A 21,144-nucleotide genomic window follows, 5' to 3' on the forward strand; every position below is an offset into this window, starting at 1 on the left:
CCACTTTGAGGATTCACAGCCTGTGTTTTCCCCAGTCTGTTTCCCTATTTCCTTGTCCTACATTGACCTAAGCTTACTAAAATGAGCATCGAACCGAGGTCATACGTAGTGATCTTTTTGGAAGGGCAACTAGTTGCAGTGCTGACGAGAAGATGGGACGCAAAAGAAAGCCGCACTGAGACTACGTCAAGGAGTACTCCGATTTCGATGAGTTCACATCATCCCGAGATCTCAGTGTAGAGGTTGCCGTATGTAAGCACTGCTATAACAGTGACCACACTACACAGAAAGGGTGCATTTGGAATTGCGGAACACTTCAGTGTGCGTCGCACGAAATGTATTTTTAAGCTTGTGGTTTTAGTGTTGTGTTATCGTTGCACAACCGTGCGTGCACCGTCAAGTTTTCTCCAAATTTCGGATACTAACTGAGCTGTAAATCATACACTCCGAAAAACTTCGTTCTTCGAAAAACCAATAAACTCCGAAAAATATCATCCGGTAAAGCCCAGAAATACAACCCGGAACCCTACTTGTAACTTAACTCGGTACTTTTACGCCGTGGTAACTTTCAAAGGGACTTGTTTCTTTTTCAGGTAACTTTGTCAAAGTAACTTAAACTAAGTTAAACTAAGAACAGCTGCCATTGAAATGAAGCTGAACCATTGTGCGCCCACAGGGACTAAGATGCAAAGCGTTCGAATTGTTGGACGCAAAACGAAAACGATCTAAGCGTGTTGCACTCCTCCGCAGGCAGCTGAACGTTGAACTCAACTGCTCACACGCCCATCAGCTGCGTAGTGCTATTTTGTGTCCGAAGTAACTTGGAAGTAACTCGTTCTTATTTCTAAGGAACTGCGAGTTACATTTCAGGCTGAAGAACTTGGATATTACCTTAGTTACATTTTTCATACGGTAACTTAACGCGTAACGAGTTCTTTTTGACGGGTAACTTCTCTATCTATGCTAATTAGTGTATCACATGTGAGAGGTAATATCAGGTTCCGTCGACGTCTTCCTCTTCGTTCCTACATCTTACTCCCTCGACAAAGGACCATGCAGTTCACAGGAGATCATCCTTTACTGTACTGAAAAGTGCTGGGAAATGACTCACAGCGTACCATTGAACTTCATTGCAAAAGGCTATCACCAATTTCTCAAGAAAAAAAGAAGAAAGCGGTCATGTGGTAGATAGGAGTATTTCAGAGTCCCATTCGCAGGCCAGCAGGCTCCCCGTTGAAAAGAGGGCGGGAGGCCGCTCCTGTGTTCCCTTCCTCCATGCCCTGGACCACATGCCAGCCTCTTTCCATTCGTCGCTAGAGGTCTGCGTTGCTTGTGGATGTCACTGTGAACTATTAAAAATTACGCCGCCTTCACACTGCGGTGCTGAATGAAAGGAAGCCGCCGAGGAAATAATATAAAATGTAGATGTCGTGTAGCACAACTTTTTTTTTACACCTCGAGTTACAAAAATGTACAAGGATGTCGTTAACCTTTTGGAGGTGAAGCTGTAGGAGGTACATGGACTAACCAGTTCTTAGTTTATTAATTTGTGTGTTCTATAAATTCGGCAAGATTCTGAGCGATGCAGGGAGCTTATGCGCGGCAGCCGAGAGGAAAGGTATAGGCGTTTTTACCGTCTCGCGAACCGGTTACCGCATCATATTTTTTCGGAGAGAAAAAATGTTTACGGTTCGGTTCGGTTTTGCTTCAGCAAAATATAACGTTGTTTGCGGTTTTCGGTTACGGTTCAGTTCCGGTTCCGACTTCTGGTTTTTACACAATAAATACTTTCCTAGGGAATATATTGCGCCCACGGCACACGTTTGCTTCCCCCGCTCGCGCGACGCTCTCCGCTTTTCTGCGGAGGCCACATGAGAAGCCAAGAGAACGCGCGTCACGATGTGACGAAGCACCTGCATCCACTAAGAGGAGGGGTCGCGGAGTGACGTCAGCAGGGATCGGTCATCGACACGGCGGAGGTCGGAACGTCCTCTGCTGCGTAGTTTCTCGCAGTTTCTTCTGACAGACTTCTCTCGATAAGATCACATGGGAGTCCGAAACGGTCGATCTGTCTTGTGCTATACACGAAATTTCTCTTATCACTTTTTCTCTTATCTCACAACGTGGGAAAAAAGTTTTAGAGCATTTACGTGAAACGAGCCCCACGTTGCTTTGCGGAACTCTCGTTTTTCTCAAGTGTGTGCGCTTCCACTTCCACCGAGTGCACCGACGCAACGATAATGAATGTAAGCGTAACACACGACACGGAAACTAGGAAGTATGCTCATAAATGCCAATATATGTGTGCGTGCAATTATACAGGCTCTATCTCGATGAAATGGAGCGAAAACGAGACACGCATCAAACCGCAAAGAACCACATTGAACGCCGCCACTTATGAGACGCCGATGGCGACGTACACACGGTACGTACTCTCTACTCACAGACGCACGCAATGATCATAAAAGAACCACCGGAACGTGGCATCGGTAAACAGATACAATTTTCAAAACGTTTATTTTCCTGCTTGATATCGTAAAATGAATAGCAGTGGACAAGTGTAGCATGTTGCTCTGTCGAGAGCAGACGAATTTTTCGCAGCGAATGAGGGGCATTGCCGGTGCGACGTCACAGGACTGGAGGAGTGGTTCGGAGATGGAATCCAGAAACCTCCTGCCGCGGCATTGTTTTTTAGAATTACATTGCGTCGTAGTAGGACCTTTTTGAGTCGAAATACTTTTCGCGTATGCTTTTCATCGGCCATTTCACGGAATACGAGCGGTTTGTGGACAGCTTGATACCCTTTCCATGCTCATTTAGTATCCCTACTTCTGTTGTCCACGTCTGGTTTATTTTGTATTTATATCAATTTTTGCCCATCCGACTTTTCATCTCTTAACGTATATTAAAAGAAGAAAATTAGCCGAAGCTCTTTGGCTGCATGTGGAGTATGTGTTTACAAGGGCTCAACGTCGCCTGCACCACTGGACAGCTGTTTCTGCCTTATTGGGCCATCGTCAGCAGTGCGCAGGCAGGCGAGGTTTGAGCGAGTGGCGTCGGAAGGTCACGTGGCACGTGATGTCCTCCCGTCAGTGACCTTCCGACGCCACTCGCTCAAACGTCGTCTGCCTGCGCACTGCTGCACAGTGCCGCCTCATGCGTCGAAGATGAGCTGTAACTTGCGGAAACAGAAAAAAAAAAAAATGTATCGGGCGACTATATCGGAACTGGCCTTCCTTGGGTTGCATTTTCTGTTTCCTTTTAGTCTTTTTCCAGGACGCGAGAGGCGATAGTGTGCTCATTCTCCCTCTCACATTGGGGGTGAAGGAAAGACGCGTCTTCTAAGAAGCGCAATGAACAAAATAAAGAAAAAAAAATCCGTTCCTTCACGAATTTTTTGCGGGCGATCTATCGAACGGATTTTTGTTCTGAAAACGGCTACGATATCAGGCGACCGAAAGGAACAGATGTTCTCATTGGGACAACTTTGTTGCGTTTATAATTAAAAAGTTAATTAATGAAAGTTAATTAAGACATTGCCTTTGGACTTGGCTAGTGCCGTCCTAGGGAGTGCCCTTCAGCATATGCTATATTGCAATTGATTTCATCTTGGAAGAAGTGTTATATATATTTTTAAAAAATACGTTCACAGTTTGCTGGTATACCCTGTATATACAGGGTGTTTCAAAAAACGTGTCATTCGGACTTTATAAAAAAAACGGGGCGACGGAAAAATACGGAGTAAGCGGCACTTGTGTGGCAACTGAATTTGCCATCTTGCAAAACTATTTTCATTTGATTTTAATTAAAATAAATTGAATTTCTTTAATTGAACTCCAAAATTTCTCAAGTCAACCTCGCGTTTTTTTTTTTTTTTTCATGAATTAGAGAGCCCGTAGCGAACTTAGTCAGATCCACCAAGAAATCCGCTCGATATTGCAAAGGGAATTGCTCAAAAAAAGCCTCGAAGTTTAGGCTTCAAAGTTTCAGGTATTCACCGGCGCACAAAATCTTGGGAAATTTTGAAGTTCAATTAAATATATTCAATTTCTTTTAATTAAAATCAAATGAAAATATTTTTGCAAGATGGCAAATTCAGTTGCCACAAAAGTGCCGTTTACTCCGTATTTTTCCGTCGCCCCGTTCTTTTATAAAGTCCGAACGACACGTTTTTCGAAACACCCTGTATATAGGGTGTCCCAGCTAAATGCGAACAGATTTTTTAAAAATATATACGAGGGGTGTTCAAGACAAACCGGGACTTTCTGTATCCTGAGTGTACAAATGGCTCGCGCTACTTCTTTTTCGTCATTTTCACACGCCACATGCCTCCGCGTTCACCACGTGGTGGTCCAAAGCAAAACAGAACACACATGCTGGACAAGATGGCCGACAACGAGGTGAGCGCGCACATCGAACAGCGAATTGTCATGAAGTTTCTCGTGAATGAAGGCGTAAAGTCATCTGAAATTCACAGAAGACTTCATGCTCAGTATGGCCACGATACTCTTGGCCGCGGCAAAGTGTTTGAGTGGTGCAAACGGTTCCGAGACGGCCGTACATCAGTGCACGACGATCCCGGCCGGGACGGCTCAGAGCCCAGTGCCAGAGTTCCTGAGAACATCCAACTTGTGGAGCGCCTGATCCTCAAGAACCAACGGATAACATGTCTCGAAAGACGGACCTCTCTGTGGGAACGTTGAACACTATCATTCATGAACACCTCCAGTTTCGGAAACCCGGGCCTCATCACCAAAGGAGTCCTCCTCCTACAGGACAATGCACGCCCGCATACCGCACATCTTACGACAGGCACCTTATAGGAACTTGGCTGGGAATAGCTGCCACATCCCCATTGCAGTCCAGACGTCGCCCACAGCCATTTCCATTTCTTCGGTCCACTGAAGGCGTTCCGTGGGGGCTGCCACTTCAGCTGCGACGACGAGGTCAAGCATGCGGTACGATCATGGCTGCTACGCGCCGGTAAGGATTTCTACGCTGCTGGCACCCAAGCCCTCGTGAAACGCTGGGTCAAGTGCGTTAGTCCAGTGGAAGATTACGTTGAAAAATAAAACTAATTTCTCGCCTCTAAGTTCATTTTACTTTTGCCAAAAATGAAAAGTCCCGGATTTGACTTGAACGCCCCTCGTATATCACTTTTTCGAGATGAAGTCAATTGCAGTACAGGATATGCTGAAGGGCACTCATAAAGAGGGCACCAGCAAACTCCTAAGGCGATGTCATAATTAACTTTCAATAATTAACTTTTTAATTATAAAAGCTACGAAGTTGTCCCAATGAGAACATCTGGCCCCTTCGCTCACCTGATACCGTAGCGGTTTTCAGAACAAAAATCCGTTCGATAGATCGTCCGCGATAGATCGTGCCCTCTTAATGAGTGCCCTGCAGCATATGCTATATTGCAATAGACTTTATCTCGAAAAAAGTGAGATATATATTTTTAAAGAATCTGTTCGCATTTAGCTGGGACACCGTGTATATCAAAGATCAAACAGATTCTGAACGCGAAACTTTAATGTCACATTAATGAAGTCTACTTGTTTCGCGTTCAGAATCTGTTTTTTCTCCCTGTATACTTGCGCTCTATTAAAATTGACCGTGCAAAGACTAGAAGGTCGCGCTAATGGATCGTTTGATACGCTATTAACGACAAAAGCAGGAATTTAATTGAAGGTATGTCATATGTGATACTGAAGATTTATACAAACATAGATGAGTCCATTACCAACCGAGTTGAGTGGCTAATTTCATGGAGCATCACATCATGGCCAACCTACCAGCGACCATTTTTTTTGTTTAGCTTTTACTATTACTAATGTTCATGGAATCTAGTGCAGATTTTGTTAGTCGATTAGAATTGTGTTTCGGACGGTCCATACTGCTACGAGCATCTATCTCCTTGCCTTACAAGGACTCGTATATTATCCACGATCCGTATTAGCAAACTTGTTTTATTGATGCAAACTGTTTCCGTTATCGTAGTACGAAGTAAACATTGAAATCACGTTGCTTGCTTTTGAAAATGATCGGCCCACGCAAGGCTCAAAGCCTCCATCTGAGGACATCAGGGCAAAACATTCGCAGGGATAAATCGTTGTTTCCACGTGTGTGCCGTTTTTCAGGCTTTACATGGTCCACATATCTGCTTGCTCGGTATACAACGTCCGTGATACACAGGCGCATGTGTAAGGCAACCGTGCAACTGCAACCGTGTTAGTGCACCAACGCCTGCAGGCAGGGTTCGTTTAATGTACGCACTCCCTTTCCATTTACCGTGCCACGTGTTTTTTTTTTTTGTACTGCACAGTAGGCGCACGCACAGGGACCTGTACTGGCTTTATCGCATGAGAAACACCCGTGGCCAGTGACTCTTTCAAAATCATCGCTATAGGTCCATTGCTCCCATGGGACTCTCTTGTGCAACGCTGCCAAGCGCTCCGTCGTGTTCTGCCCCTGTGTTCTGGCTCATAACCGGATGGAGGCCACCGTAAACAATAAGAGACGCCGAATCTGCGCGTCTGGTGACGCCCTGATGACTCAGGCGGTCGCGCAGAACAAATTCATTTGAAAATCGTCCGAACATTCCAAAAGACGAAACATATTGGCAGTTTAAGTTTGCTTTGATTAGTTCCCCTGTTAATCTACGTTTTCAGCAGTTTACACTCCCGCATGTAACACGCATTTATCAACGACACAGGCGTACATGTAACATACTTGAGAGGGATGTTATGGGACAGAACTAATTCATAGGTCGTGGTCCTAATGGACTTGAGGATCTAAGCGCTCGTCTTTACACAATCTTAAAACAACTTCACCGCATAGCACGATGAAGGCCCACGGTTGTACAGAATGATACCTTTTATCACCTTGGATTTGTGGACAGCGCGGGGCGTACGCCTTATTGTCACAATTAACGTAACTGCGTAAATGTAAAAAAAAAAAAAAGGAGTACGCCTCCCGTTTTCTACAAATCAGGGGAGTGAACGATCTCATTCGGGATTATGGTTGGCTAGCCGTGTTGCGGGTTATGCGGTGATGTTATGTGACTGCTTGCGTGGCCTACTACGCTCTTGAAAATGAACTTCAGCGCATAGCACGCTTCTAGCCAGCCCTCAACCCGAATGATATAGTTTTTGCCTCTGATTTGTTGAAAACGCTGAGCGTACACATTTTTTGTAGCACTTATGCAGTACATAATTGGTACAAAAAAGGGGTACGGCTTCCGTTTTCAACCAGTCAGGGGCGAGAACCTTGTCATTTGGGATGATGGTTGGCTAGGAGCGTGCTATGCGGTGCAGTTCATTTTTAAGAGTGTACGGCAAGCAGTTCATCCCCAACACCATCTGTTTCAACAATGTAGGTTTTTATCTGTGAGGGTCTCTGATGCTAATCATTTAATGTTATTAATGTCTACAAATGAGCTACTAATTATTTAACTTACTGTACTTGCGAACGTTACAGCCAGTTGTGTAGCGATCTGCGAAAAAAAAGAAAGAAGAAGAAAACATGTTAACATGATCCAATGTGTTAACTTTCCCTTTCTTCCTTTAAGATTAGTTGTGCTAGAGTTACAGAAGAACTAACGCGAAGTCAATATCAGTTTCACCATATCGTGAAGTATCCAATCTAATCCTATTCATATGTAAACGTATGACTTACGCAGAGCATACTTTTACTGCACTCCGTTTCAATGCTGTCAGTTTCGTAATGTCTCATGGTGACCTTGGTGTCGTCTGTATGAACAAGACGCAGCTCCACTCTTTCGATATCCATATGCGCTAGAACGCTACATGACACTGACATTGCGACAGGGGCACCTGAAAAGCGAGTTCTACCTTATGCCAAGAGTACGTGACAAACACGCGAGACCATGATTATCAAGTCTTGGTTTTTGCCATTCACCGGAGAACGTCTGGCCCCAGCTAGATTAAACACATCTAGGTTTCCAAAACGTGCTCTCTGCTTCATTCATTTTCAATTTGCTCCAATCCATACCGCCCAGTGCCCAACGCTACACCGTTGCTCGGCGCCCACCAACTTCCGAGTGACGTTCATCAAGTCTGTCGACGGCACACCGCCCCCACAAAGGGGAAGGACACCCTGGCTGGAAGAAAACATGTGGGTTTCGTCCTGCGAGCATCGATTTTGTGCATCACTACTAAGGCGAAGAGAGCAGAACTAGCGTACGCCAGCGCCACCACCAGCTTCGCACTGGCTTCTGATAGATCCCGAGCGCTCATTGGCGTCGACACAAGCGCGCGGGGACGCGAACCTCGCTTGCCTAGTTCGAAACGTGGGGTTCACTTCCCGTGTTTACTCTTGATACATGTGCAGCGACCTGGGCTTTCCGACGTTGGTTGCTCTGTGGTACTGGTTCTCCGCATGACTCTCGAAGTGAATACGTGTATCTAGCAGAGAATACCTGCTGCACTTCATACACGAAAAATGCATCAAAGTTGGATTCCCCCACATTCGAACTTCTGGTGGTTTGCTTTAATGTGGATACGTGTTGTGGTCGTGCAAAGTCGGATACAAGCACCAGCAAATAAGGAACAGCCGTTCGGTATGTTCGTTGTCATTTTGTATTTCGGTTTGCAAGATGTGCTGTTTTGTATATGTTTCTTCCAAAGTCATGGCACTTTTGCACCCGGTGGTGGTGGCGGTGGAACTGTTTCCCGTAGTCGGCCACGCTCAGCCGGCAACTATCCCAGGACTATCGTAGGGAGAGATAGTGCGCCCTGGGCCTACTTCACAGGGAACTGTGCCTACATTTGTCTTAAAGCGTACCTGAAAGGCAATGCTTTAATCTTCAACGTGTAGGAAATGCCGGTCAAATTGTTTGTAGAGGCCTGTATTAAGGACTTCGTCGTCGTAACAATGGTCTAAATGAATTCCAGTTTGGCGTGTTTGTGTGTGACAGTACAAGTATTTCCGATTTTGCTGTGGTAGTCAGCTGCCGCATGTATGCGCACATGCAGCTGTAGACGAGTTTTCAGTTAACACCTATGGATGCCTATATGCATGTAATAGGGACAGAGAACGCAGACCGCTTAGTGCTGATTGAGCCGACACAGGTGGTGTCAGTAATGTCTCGTTTAGTAATGTAGCCATGATGATTGCCACGAAAAGAGCTCAGATGAACAAAACTATTGGGTAAAAATTCATGCACTTGAACGGATGGCGGTCGTTAGTATCCTTATCGCCAGATAACTCCTCAGAACGCCTATATTTTCATTACTCTAAGACCATGTTTCTTCTGCTGCACTGACGAGCCTGCGAATACATCGATATCATGAAAACATTAACTCAGATAAAGACGTTAACCGCTCGAGTAACAATGACATGACGAGTCTAGAGAAAGAAAATCGAGGCTCCTAAACCCCCCTTTTTTCACAAAGGCAACCTGCACAAAGGAGCGATTCATCGACCGGTGCCTGACATTTTGTCCTCAGTACAGATTGCCTTTGTAGAAAAGAATTGGAAAGTGTTGATTTATAGCTTGCGGATCAGCAAAGTTATTGCTCATCGTGCGTCCAGAGCGTTTGCCCTTTCTTCCTTGGATGTCGCGCGCGTTAAAATCATTTGTCTGACTGAGTCACTGCATGCAGCACTATGATTTTTTTTTTCATCGGAAGCATGTGTGTCGCATGTTCCAGCTTCATTGCTTTCAAAAATGGTACAAGAGAAAGAAGCTGTAGTTGGAACAAGTTGATGTCCATGCCGCCAGGGTACAACGCAGTGCAGTTTGCGGAAGCACGTCCCAGATCCACGGCCGGCATTTCGCAAAGACATAATCATGATACTAATAAGCCATATCAGACAGGTTAATAGAGGCTTTCTCCTGCATAAAGAACTGTACAAATCACAATGACAAATATTGAAAAAAAGGAAAGGGGAGGAGGGGGGGGGGAGAGTCGGCTTGCTATTCCCTTGAAACGGAAGGGGCATTACCGAGGAAAACATAGCTATCGTCTATGGATGATAATTGCAATGCGTTTGTAGGCGTTGTAATTATCACGAGATGCCGTGCAGTGGACGATCTTTTCTGTAATCCGCTCTATTGACCGATGAAAGGGAGGACGTAAATGAAATTGAGCAGGGTCCCTCCATAATTATCCGACGGGGTTGTCGGGGCTTCGGCCGTTTCATGAGTCTTTGGTGTATAGAGCTTCCATTGGGCAGCAGTGAGTTATTAGGACCTCGACTGTGCTGAGCAAGAAAATCGATTTAAGTTGGGTGCAGATTATGGTTCGAGATCAGACAAAATAGATGGCCAGACCCCGCCTCGTTTGGTACTTTCCTGCTATTGACTGTAGCTATTCTTGATTCTGTTTCTCTTTCTGTTTGATGAGCTGGGCTCGGCGAGTCCGCACTGATAGCGCATGATGAGTGGACACACTGATGGGTAGATAGTGCTTTTATCTTTACGCTGTTCAGTTTCTCAGCCCGCTGACTGTATAATGAGTGTCTGGGACCGATGATATTCGCAGCATTGATAAGTTCAGTAGAATAGCTCTGGTCATTAAATCGTCTCGGTAATGTCGTGGGTCCACTGTTTAAATGTCATGTCATGTCCAAATATACAGCTGCTAGGTTGATTTGCTTCAGAATATACGTTAGAAGAAGGACGTTCGATATTACGTCCTTCTGTAGATGATGATTTTCCAAGCAAAACTTTAGTTATGTAATTCCTGTAACTTATATACTAGATCACGACTCTTCAGTTTGTTCAAAGCGCCTTTCATTAGCAAATTAGAATGGTTCAAGCGGGCTGGTGTACTGCAGAAAGAGGTAACATTTCCTTGAGTTTGAGGAGCACACAATATGAAGAGGACAGTACATATGCAACTTTGGCGATTGATATCTCAAAGTACCATGCTAGTTTTCAGGATTCTTTTAAAGAGAGGGTGGATTCAAATAATGAATGCCTCCAATTCTGATGCGTCGTATTTTCCCTAAAATATCCGACTCAAAAGGTAATTATTGAATTATGCAATTAGTCGTCCAATAGTTACATGCGCTTTCCCACAGAATGTCCGCATGGCCGCATAACCCGGCTGCAAAACTGGCATCAGTCCTGTTCTCTCAGCTTTTTTCAGTCTGTAAAGAATAAGGAAATTGTATATTCAAAATTGATTAAATTTACACACTATATCTGTATATTCCCTTCACATGTTCTTAATCTTAATCTGTCCCCAAATCTCCGTCCACTTGTACGCAAAACGCCACCGCCAAACAAGGGAATGCACGGGGTCGTCGAGAGATATTAAGGACCCCGGAGATGACTGCGGATGAGTCTTTCCCGGACCCCCGTCCTCACGTCTCCTGCGGTGGTAGCAGCCGTCGGCCCCTGGGTCGGGCGGGCCGATGACGAGGCTCGCGCCCTGGGGCTCCATCCCCGGCTGTCCCACCACCTTTCTCGCCGGCCCTGATGCGTTCCCAGCAGAAAAATGATGTACTTATCTGAGAACTGAGCTTGGGGAACAAGATCCACCTGACGTCGCCCGGAGCAGTACGAGCGCATCTGCCACTTCGATAGTTGAACGCGTCACCGCTAGAGACAAAATGACGTAGACGCCGGTGAGCTGGTGGACGAACTCCATTGTTAGCAAGCTTGAGCGTTGTTCGAGACAGAGGAACAAGCACGACACAGTCGCTGCGTCGCGTCCGTTTTTGTGTGCCGCCTATCGTTCAGACTTCCTCAAGACGGAGGCCGGGGCGCCGCCAACACTTACTACGGCCGTCCAGCGCCACGCGCCCACGAAGATCAGTCTGCAGAATTCAGTAGTGGTTTGCAACATTATTGCAACGTTCCGTACACGATATTGGGACTGTAGCCAACATGACAAACAAAGTTTTGAGGGAAAATGTGCTACCGTTGGTTCCTTGCGCAACAGTACATTGGCAGTTGAACTCAACGGAGGACGTTTAGACACATTTTCTAAGTGTACGGAGCATTGCAATATCTTGGATTATGCTGATGCTGCATGAGCAAAGTTGCAGAGATGTTGTTTTGCTCGCATACGAACCTTCTCCATATGTGCTCTAAGATCAGTTGTTTGTAGTTTGCGTGCTGATCTTGCGGCTTTCGCATGTGAAAGTCTGCATTTGTGATTGAGCAAAATCCCTTAGCAGCAAGCTTCCCTTAACAAACCTCGCTGATCATGTGAAAGTCGTGCTCGCGGCGTTTTGTGTCAAAACACGGAAGTGTACGGGCCGATCAGCAGTGTATCTTAATCGCTTTTGTTCGTTCTCTCATTTTCGCCTCGCGAACTCCCTATTCCCCAGACGGAGGGAAACATTATACATGACCGTGCTGCATATAGGCTGCTCTGCATAATGACAACAGCATGATTTTACTCATGCTTACGAGAAACTGGGTTTACCTTGCACAGCAACGGCAGCAAAATTGTGTCTGTGGAACGAATATATTATGGAGCTTCAACATATCCGAAGCACTTTGCGAGAACTATATAGATGAAAGGATGTTGTGAAATCCAAGTTGAGTAAGTTTAGTCTGCGAGTTAACGCCGTCTTCCCACGCAGCCCCGAGGGATCCTTGTGCTTCGACGGACCATTCCAGTAGCTTTGTCAATGCACTGGGTACGCGCTCGCTGCGCGTGCAGGAAGCGCTGCCAAAGCAACTGAAAGCGTCCCTGGGAGTGCAGGGATCCCTCGGTGATGAGTGACTATACAGCAGCAGATCGGAAGGTATTCACGGTAACCGTTTCTAAAATGTGATAAGTGCAATGACTTTATTCGTTCGAAGTGGCTGACATCACGTGGCTGATATTGATCAGCCACTTGCTTGAATCGAATAGGTGATTTCGGAACCGTTATCGTGAATACCTACCAATCTACTAAACGAAATTATCCGCAATCCTACCCCGCGGCACGTGCAGCATGTAGCCAGGCAGATATGTGTGCAGACTCACCTTACGTCTAATACCCCTGACACACGGGCAACTTAAGGGCCTTCCGAACGTCATTCGCTCCCCATGACGCACGGTAGAAGAGATACTCCCTTTCGCAAGCGGGCCTTTGCGGATGAGGAGATTCCTTATCTCCTTTACGGGCGGAACGGCCCAGCCCTGAACACAGAGCCAATCTCGACGATTGCTAGACCATGGCAATTGAAAATAAGAATGCGCTACCTGAAGATTGTAATTATTTAACGGATGAAGCTATGTAGCCATCCTGTAGCTAATAATAACTCCAGTTTATGATTGTTTAATCCGTGTTAGCGCCGCGAAGCAACTGTGTAGTTTGAGGACCTCGCGAAGGCTTGTGAGTGCAGTACGCCCGAGCCAGATACTAGACGGCGCTGCTGAGCGAAAGGAAGACTCGACGCTGTCGTGTATAATCGACGCGAACTCCTTTCAGCAAGGTGGCCTTCAAAGCAGTAAAGGGCTTCCACCGCAAAGGAGTTTTAAACTCGCAAAACAGAACTTCACCGCATAGCACATTCTGCGCCAACCATTGCCACGAATGATAGGGTTACCGCTTCTGATTCGAGGAGAGAGGAGAGGCTTACGCCTCTTTGTGTCATTTATAATATACCCAAATTGACAAAAAAGGTGTATGGCCCCCTCTCTCTTCGAATCAGAAGCGATAACCGTATCATTCCTGGCAGTGGTTGACACAGAGCGTGCTATGCGGTGATGTTCTGTTTTTGGAGTGAAGCTGGTCCTTGTGTCAGAGGTATAAATATACTCCCAATTATTCCTACTAAACGTTAGCAATTAAATTAATTTGCATTAACGAACCAATAGACCTCTTTATAATGGGAGGACGCTCGCGGGCCTACTAATTTTGCGTGGTTCCTATTAGCCAGCAGTTACTCATCGTCCGAGATATAGTAGCTACTTTTTTATTTTCTAATGTTGCGTTTTCCTATGTTTTGTTTAGTAGAATGTGGTATGCGTCACTCAAAACGAATTTTCCAGTACGGGGAATGAATGACACATGTGTTCATGCCTACTCACGCTCTACAGGAAGAACGCGCTAACCTTTTTTTTTTTTCTTCCGTCGTCGGCTTTGTCATGATGGTGTAGGCCCCTTCGGCAGTATTTTGTCATTCCCTTTTCTTTTTGTTGACACATGTTTACGACAACATCTTTGACTCGTATACTGAGACGTTCATGTATTGTTCAATAAGCAAAGCTGACGCGCTGTACGGGGCTCATGCTCTCCGCTTGAGCGCATCAAGAGACGATTTCAGGAAATCGCACTGCTTCTAGCGCACGCGTTGGATCCTGGGATATTACTGCCATGGAGGAAGGGATAATCATCTTTCACGTTTCGTTTTCGCTGACCTTGACACCTCGTGGACAATGGACCGAGTGAGGAGAAATCGAAACAGTTTGGAGACCTACTCCTCCTCTCTGATAAGCAAGGCCCCATAGTTCAAAGGATCGCTAAGCTCTCTGGGATTTCTCCAGGTCGTCTATTGGTACTTCACGTATGAAAAAAAGAAGAAAAAAAAAACGCTCGAATCAATAGTGAGTTTCAGTGCATCGTACGCAATCGTCTTTGCGCACGTAAGGGATAAAGTGGTGGTTTTGCACAGTGCGCGAAACTGTCTTTGTTTTTTTGCGAATCACCAACCCTATCGCTTTACGTATACAAAGGCGATAACGCCCGATGCACTAAAGCTCACCAGCATATTCGAGAAGAGCGTGCATACTAGACGGTATTGTCCATACAGGACGCTATTGTATAGCTACTTCCTTCCTTCTTTCTTTTTCGTGTTGGCACCGCGAAGCAACTGTGGCTATGAGCGACGTACAGTGGTGGACAGATGGAGAGAAGACAGCAGGAATGAGTGAGGGGTGGAGGGTGTAGTATGCGTCCGGGGCCGATTACAGGGATAAGTGGGCCGACATTCGTCTGGAAAGTCTTCCGGAGAACCTAGGCAAGACCTCAGACAGTACAGCCGGAGCAGCTAGGTATTCGTCGCCTCCCTGTCTCTGAGTGAAAGGCGATCATCCTAACCACTATGCCACGGGAGCTTTTTGTTTTTAAAACGCAGCAAACGAGAGCATTTCTTTAATGTACTTTTGGGCCCTCGGTGATCTCGTTGCGTCACACTGCTCCCCTTCTTTCCCCCTCCCTCCCTCCCTCCCTCCCTCCCTTTTCTTTCTTTTTCTTAATAAACATACTCCCCTCCCTCTGCTCCCCTCCGCCTGTTCTTTAGCACGGCGCCGATTTAGTGCGGAGAGTTAGAAGCTTTGCAAGAGATTTATGAAATGGGAACATCTTTATGATAACGGTTTCAAAATTGCTATACGCCAAGCACCTGATTCCTTTGAAGTGGCTGACATCACTTTGCTGATCTTGGATTAGACAAGTTCCAGAAAAGCACAGTTTTCGTAGAGTGCTTTCAATGTGCTAAAACTCGCTAATATGTGCTTTTCTTTCCTTTTTTTTATTTCCGTGCTAGCGCCACGAAGCATTCATGGGTATGAGCGAGGTAGAGACGTGGACAGATGGAGAGGGTTTTGACGTCCGACAAGAACACACCATCACACTACAGAACCACAACAGAACCAATTGATTGTTTTCTTTGGCATCCAACACGCGCGACTTTGCTTTCCGTGTCGTTGGCGCTTGTGGTAGTTCGTGCAATCAATGGGAATCGCAGAACAAGTGAAACTTTTCTTATGGCACGCCCTTACCCCAAGCATCACGCTCGCGGAATCGATCGCTTGAATAGGAAAGAACTGAAGGAATGTGTGTCTGAATGGGTCAGACACGGTTCCTCCATTTGCATGGTTCGCAGTATGCACAGTAGCACATTCGTGCGTCCTGTACGATGCACAGGGGAAACAGAAAGTCGATTATGTTTCGTGCCTTATTTCATCGTTCACGTATTATTTCTTGCTGTGTAATACACGGAGAATAGCGTAAAAGTTAGCTTTTGAGCGCAGTGCAGGTAATTCAGAAATGATTTGACGTGCATGTTGTGTATTCTGTCAGTGTGTTTTATGAGGCTCATGGAAAATACACGGGCTAGCTTGATCACGTTGCATTCATTAGGAAACACATTGAGACTTATAAAGTGAACCGCTCAGCGACTGCTTCCATTAATTTCTCTAATCTATCTATCAAACGCACAATTATGCGCCCTATGTGTTGCCGCGTGCTAGGTGCCATCACCATCTCCTGTGTTAACAAACGTCGATGATGCGAAGCAAAATAAAGTACCCGATGATTTAGACGTAACGCAGATAAATGAGCTTGCGTGCCATCAGAGTATCACGGTCACCATTCGCTATGCCTAGAAGGTGTTTCTGCAGCGCAAGCTAAGGTCATTCCGTTTGACGAGTAACATTAGCGTGGCACGCTGTGTACACGGAGAGGATAGGATTTTCTGTATTTATTTATTGATTGATTTGCACAAGGAAAAAATGGAGATGTTAGTTCCGAATCACAATATTTGTTTATTTTGTGATTCAGGGAGGTTACTTTGTTTAAACTGTGCCACCTCTATCCAAATGCACAAGTGCTGAATGTGTACGATATATTATGCATACGGGGGGGGGGATCTATTGATATCCACAGGAAAGGTCAGCTAGAGAGGACGGCTTGCTATTCCCTAATAAATGATTCGTTAGAGCGTGGTCCTGCGGTAGTTAAAAGTAAGGCGATGAGGGGGGTCAGATGTCTTCCGCCGTCCCACACACGATGTCACAGGCTGCTGAGGAGACCGGTATCACGTAGGTAGTGGAGAAGCGCCGCGGTTACACCACTGCTCCGTGTGCCAAGTAGTGTTGTGAGGGAGATGGAGCACCTGAGGCTGGCCAGGCGATGCTTGAGATTGTCGCGGAAGGACCTGGAACGGCGGCATTCGAGCAGAAGGTGACGGATATCTGCCTCAACGTTGCAGGTAGAACATAAGGGTGTTGCCTGCTGGCCCATTTTGAACAGCACTGACGGAGTGCGGGCGACGTTGAGGTGGAGCCGATGTATGAGAGATACTTCCCTCCTTGAGACGCGGCCGCAGATAATGTAGTACATCGTTGGGTCAATGGACCTCAAGAATGGGTTGGTCCTGGCAGCGTCCTTGGCAAACAGCTTGGTATGGACAGTAAGGAAGCGGCGTCGCTGCAGTTGGCACGCGGATGTCGAGATGTGTATTCCACCAACCGGCTCTAACGCATGGGCACGTTTCGCCGCAGCGTCAGCGTGAGTATTGCCTGGGATGCCGACATGGAACCATTGAAACCACACAGTGTGACCCGAGGACAGGAGCTCATTATAGGTTACAAGGATCAGGGTATGCACGTAGCAGACTATCTTAACAGAGAAAGATACCAGAATAGCTAGGGCCGCTTTGCTGTCAGCCAATACTGTCCAGGCACTAGGCGAAGAAGCAGACATATGCGTCAAGGCAGCAAGAATAGCATACAGCTCAGCTTCTACAGGTGACGTTTCGTAGGGAAGCAGAGACGCATGTTCGAAGTCGTGGCTAGGAACACGCGCCGTCGACGAACCTTGCCGCACTGACCCGTCAGTGTACACCTCCGTTGTATGGCTATGGAAGGCATGGATGTGGTCCAGGGTAAGTTGACATGCAGTGACAGGTGGTATGCTGTTTTTGTTAGCAATGCCAGGCACAGACTCATGTACGATGGGCTGATTCAGCGTCTACGTCGGTGGCGCGTATGCAACAGAGGTGGCACCGTGAGAGGTGTAGCTGTTAAGACGGAGCAGAGCACGACAGAATGCGGACGGCGGGGAAGTCACACAGATATCTCGCAGGTAATGATGGGTATGTCGGCTGACGAATCGGGCGTAAACACCAAGAGTTTCTTTGTCGCGCACAATGTGGACTGCAGGTTCTCGCGGCTCTGCCAAAACAGAGAAGGTCTCTGTTGTTTTAGGCACACCTAAGCAAAGGCGAAGGCTTCTAGCTTGAGCACCGAGTAATGCCCTGTCACCGGAAACACTGAGCTCGTGCAACACTGGTAGACTGTATCTTAAGGTGCCGAGGACCAACGAACAGTGGACCTGGCGGAGGTCAGCACTGGATGGACCCTAGGATGATCCACATACATGCCGGATGACATTGAAAAACTTGTTTGTGGTTGCACCAATCACCAGAATTTGCCGTGCCCACGTGAGGCCGCGGTCAATTATCACGCGGTATCAAAAATAGCGGACGTGGGAGACAAACTGCAGAGCAGAGCCCTCCACAAATATAGGGTATTTGTGGAAAGAGCGGCGCGTAAATGCCATCGCGGTTGTCTTACTTGGCGAAATGGAGAGACCGCGTTCCGCGAGATAGGGGACCGTCGTGTCCAGAACTTGCTGCAAAAGACGCTGAAGAGTATCGCGGCGGATAGCAGAAGTCCGTATGCAGATATCGTCGGCGTAGATGGTGATACTTGTATGGCTACGTAGCTGCGCTGGGTGTAAAGCCATGATGACTTTAAATAAAACTGGACTCAGAACGCTCCCTTGAGGGACGCCACGCTGCACAGGGTAGACGGCGCTATCTCCCTCAGTAGTGCGCACAAAAAGGTGTCTGTCAGTGTGGAAATCCTGAAGCCAGAGGAGCATGCGACCTCCCACGCCGGCTTCTTGAACTGACGCCACAACAGCGCTATGAAACACACTGTCGTAAGCTTTCTTCACGTCAAAGAAGACAGCGGCGGTAAACTTGCCTTCGGACTTCGCTTGTTGCACCGCCGCCACTAGGTCGATGATGTTGTCCGTCGCAGACCGACCTTGACGAAAACCAGCCATAACTTCCGGGAAAAATCGAATAGACTCGAGATACCAATTTAGTCGTGAGTGCACCACCGTTCCATAGTTTTCCCAACACAACTATCAAGGGCTATTGGTCGGAACGCGCCCAGATTGTGTAGCGACTTGCGAGACTTTAGCAGCGGAATGACCAATGCCAGCTTCCAGTCGTTTGGGACAGTGCCACTCTTCCAACCGTCGTTATAAGTGGACAAAAGGATCTTATGAACGGTCGGAGGAAGGTTCTGGAGCGCCTTATACGTAATTTTGTTGTGTCCAGGAGAAGTGTGAGCAGGGAGTTTCGGATGGCAGCATTCATCTCTGTTAGCGAAGAAGGAACATCACGAACTGGATCTTCCGACGATTCGAGGGCTACAATGATGTCAAGTGCCAAGGGTAGCACCGCCCCAGACTTTGCAGTAAGGCGGACACAGTACTCCTCCGCAATCTCGACTTCCGAGCTCGCGGTGGCCACAGACAACGACCTGAAAGGGTTCCGCTGAACGACAGGTGCAGATAGGCCCTTGACCACACACCATATTCGAGACAGCAGCGTCCGCGGAGAGAGAGAGGACGTAAAGCTTCCCCAGCTGTCTCTTGCAAGCAGACTTGTGTGTAACGCGTTACTAGTAATTACGTTAGTTGTAATCAATTACCTTTTTGAGTAATTTTTCGAGTAATCAGTTACTTTACTGTCAAAGTAATTTTTCCAGTAATCAATTACTTTTCTGAGTAATCGATTACTCAGTAATTGATTACTTTACCGGCAGAGATTAGCTTATCTTTCAGATGTTCTGCCCGAAGTCAAGCCCCTGGTGCCATCAGCCTTTGTTGGGCTGTTCTACTATAGCAAGCGGAGGTCACTGTAATAACGCTCTGGAATTTCAGAGTCTCTCTCCCTAATCTCTTCCTACACCAGTGTGATGGTACCTAAAGCTTTGGAGGTTTAGTGAGTCATGGGGAAGTTCCACGCAGTGCCACAAACGGGTCAACGTCTTCCCGGGCGCAGTCAGATGTCCTTGTCCTACGCGTTTTTCTTTGTCTTGTTATTTCAGCTATTCCGCTGTTGAACCTTTTTTTTTTTTTTCTGAGGCACACAAAGAGGGTTATAATTTGCGTGAATGCAGAGTAACGACCGAAGTAACGCGTTACTTTTCTACTCGTTACTCAATTACATTTGAAGTCGAGTAATTGGTAATGGTAATCAATTACTTTTTCCACAGAAGTAACGGTAACGGTAATCAATTACTTTTTTCGAGTAACGGGCACAAGTCTGCTTGCAAGCCTGTAAAGATGCTTTTGAATAGCCTTCTGTATACGGCGAGCCTCAGCGACATGGCAGGGAAGACCTGAACGACGAGCTCTTCGTTCGGCACGACGGCGAATTGCTCGCAGTCGCTCATACTTGGCGTCGACCGCAGTAAACTTTACAGGTACACGCTACTCCCTTGCGGCAGAACACGTGACATTAGCGACGGTCTGACAGAAATTGGGCCCGCAGTCAACTTCTCCTCGAACGATTGCATCTTCGAGAGTCGCACGAAAATAAGTCCAATTTGTCTTCTTGACGCTGTGCGCGAGATGGGGACCCATGGCACCACGAAGGTGGACAAGGATGAGAAGATGGTCATGCATACAGAAAAGGCACATGAGTATGTAATTTCGAATAGTGTACCACCACCAACAGAGATGACGAGGCGACCAGGTATCGAAGATGTGCGATACCTCCCTTCGTGACAGGTGACTAGCATATGAGTGGAATAATTCACCAAAGACGTTATTACATCATGATAAATTTTCCAGCGAATTGGCATAGGTCCATCCTCGGCAGTTTCGTCTAGGAAACGGAACACGTCTAGAAGGAAAACGTTACAAATGCTTCCTCAGTAAATAGCTTGAGGGAGTGTAGACTTGAATGAAAATTTACGTTAGTTAAGGCCCCCAAAATAAGCCTCCACCCCCCGGAATTTTCCCAGAGTCTCTGTATTCAGGTTTTTGCGTCACCAACTATGCGCATCACCCAATGAAAGACGAATTATCGGCATCGTCTAATACAGTCATGCGTCATGAATTCCTCACACTCTTCAACAGTCCCATGGCAACCCTCGTTGTTTCAAAACGATGTGTACCGCCCTCACTAGATGAGTGAAGGATTATATAAATGACAGACGACAGTGCTCTGCGAATTGAGATCCGCTCCTCGTCTTTCTGCCTTTCCGTACTTACCATTTTCCTTTCCTTTCCGGGCAACGGCCCATTGTGTCAACAGATTGGTATCTTTACAGGGCTTCTTAATATCCTCAACGCACTGCCGTTTCGAAGGACGTCTTTCCAAACGGCGAAGTATAAAAATAAAGGATAGCTTAGCTGGGC

The 21,144-nt window shown here is 46.7% G+C and overlaps 1 protein-coding gene across 1 annotated transcript in view; it reads left to right on the forward strand.

Annotated features, from left to right (window-relative positions):
* Positions 1 to 8,338: 8,338 nt before the first annotated feature.
* Positions 8,339 to 21,144, forward strand: part of LOC135383957 (nephrin-like) — a 140,424-nt gene continuing 127,618 nt past the window's right edge. The window contains exon 1 of the mRNA XM_064613230.1: positions 8,339 to 8,584. Coding sequence (XP_064469300.1) covers positions 8,467 to 8,584 — 118 coding nt within the window. The 5' untranslated portion in view covers positions 8,339 to 8,466. The remainder of the gene's footprint in view (positions 8,585 to 21,144) is intronic.

Source organism: Ornithodoros turicata, chromosome 2 (assembly GCF_037126465.1).
Source record: "Ornithodoros turicata isolate Travis chromosome 2, ASM3712646v1, whole genome shotgun sequence".
Lineage (NCBI taxonomy): Eukaryota > Metazoa > Arthropoda > Arachnida > Ixodida > Argasidae > Ornithodoros > Ornithodoros turicata.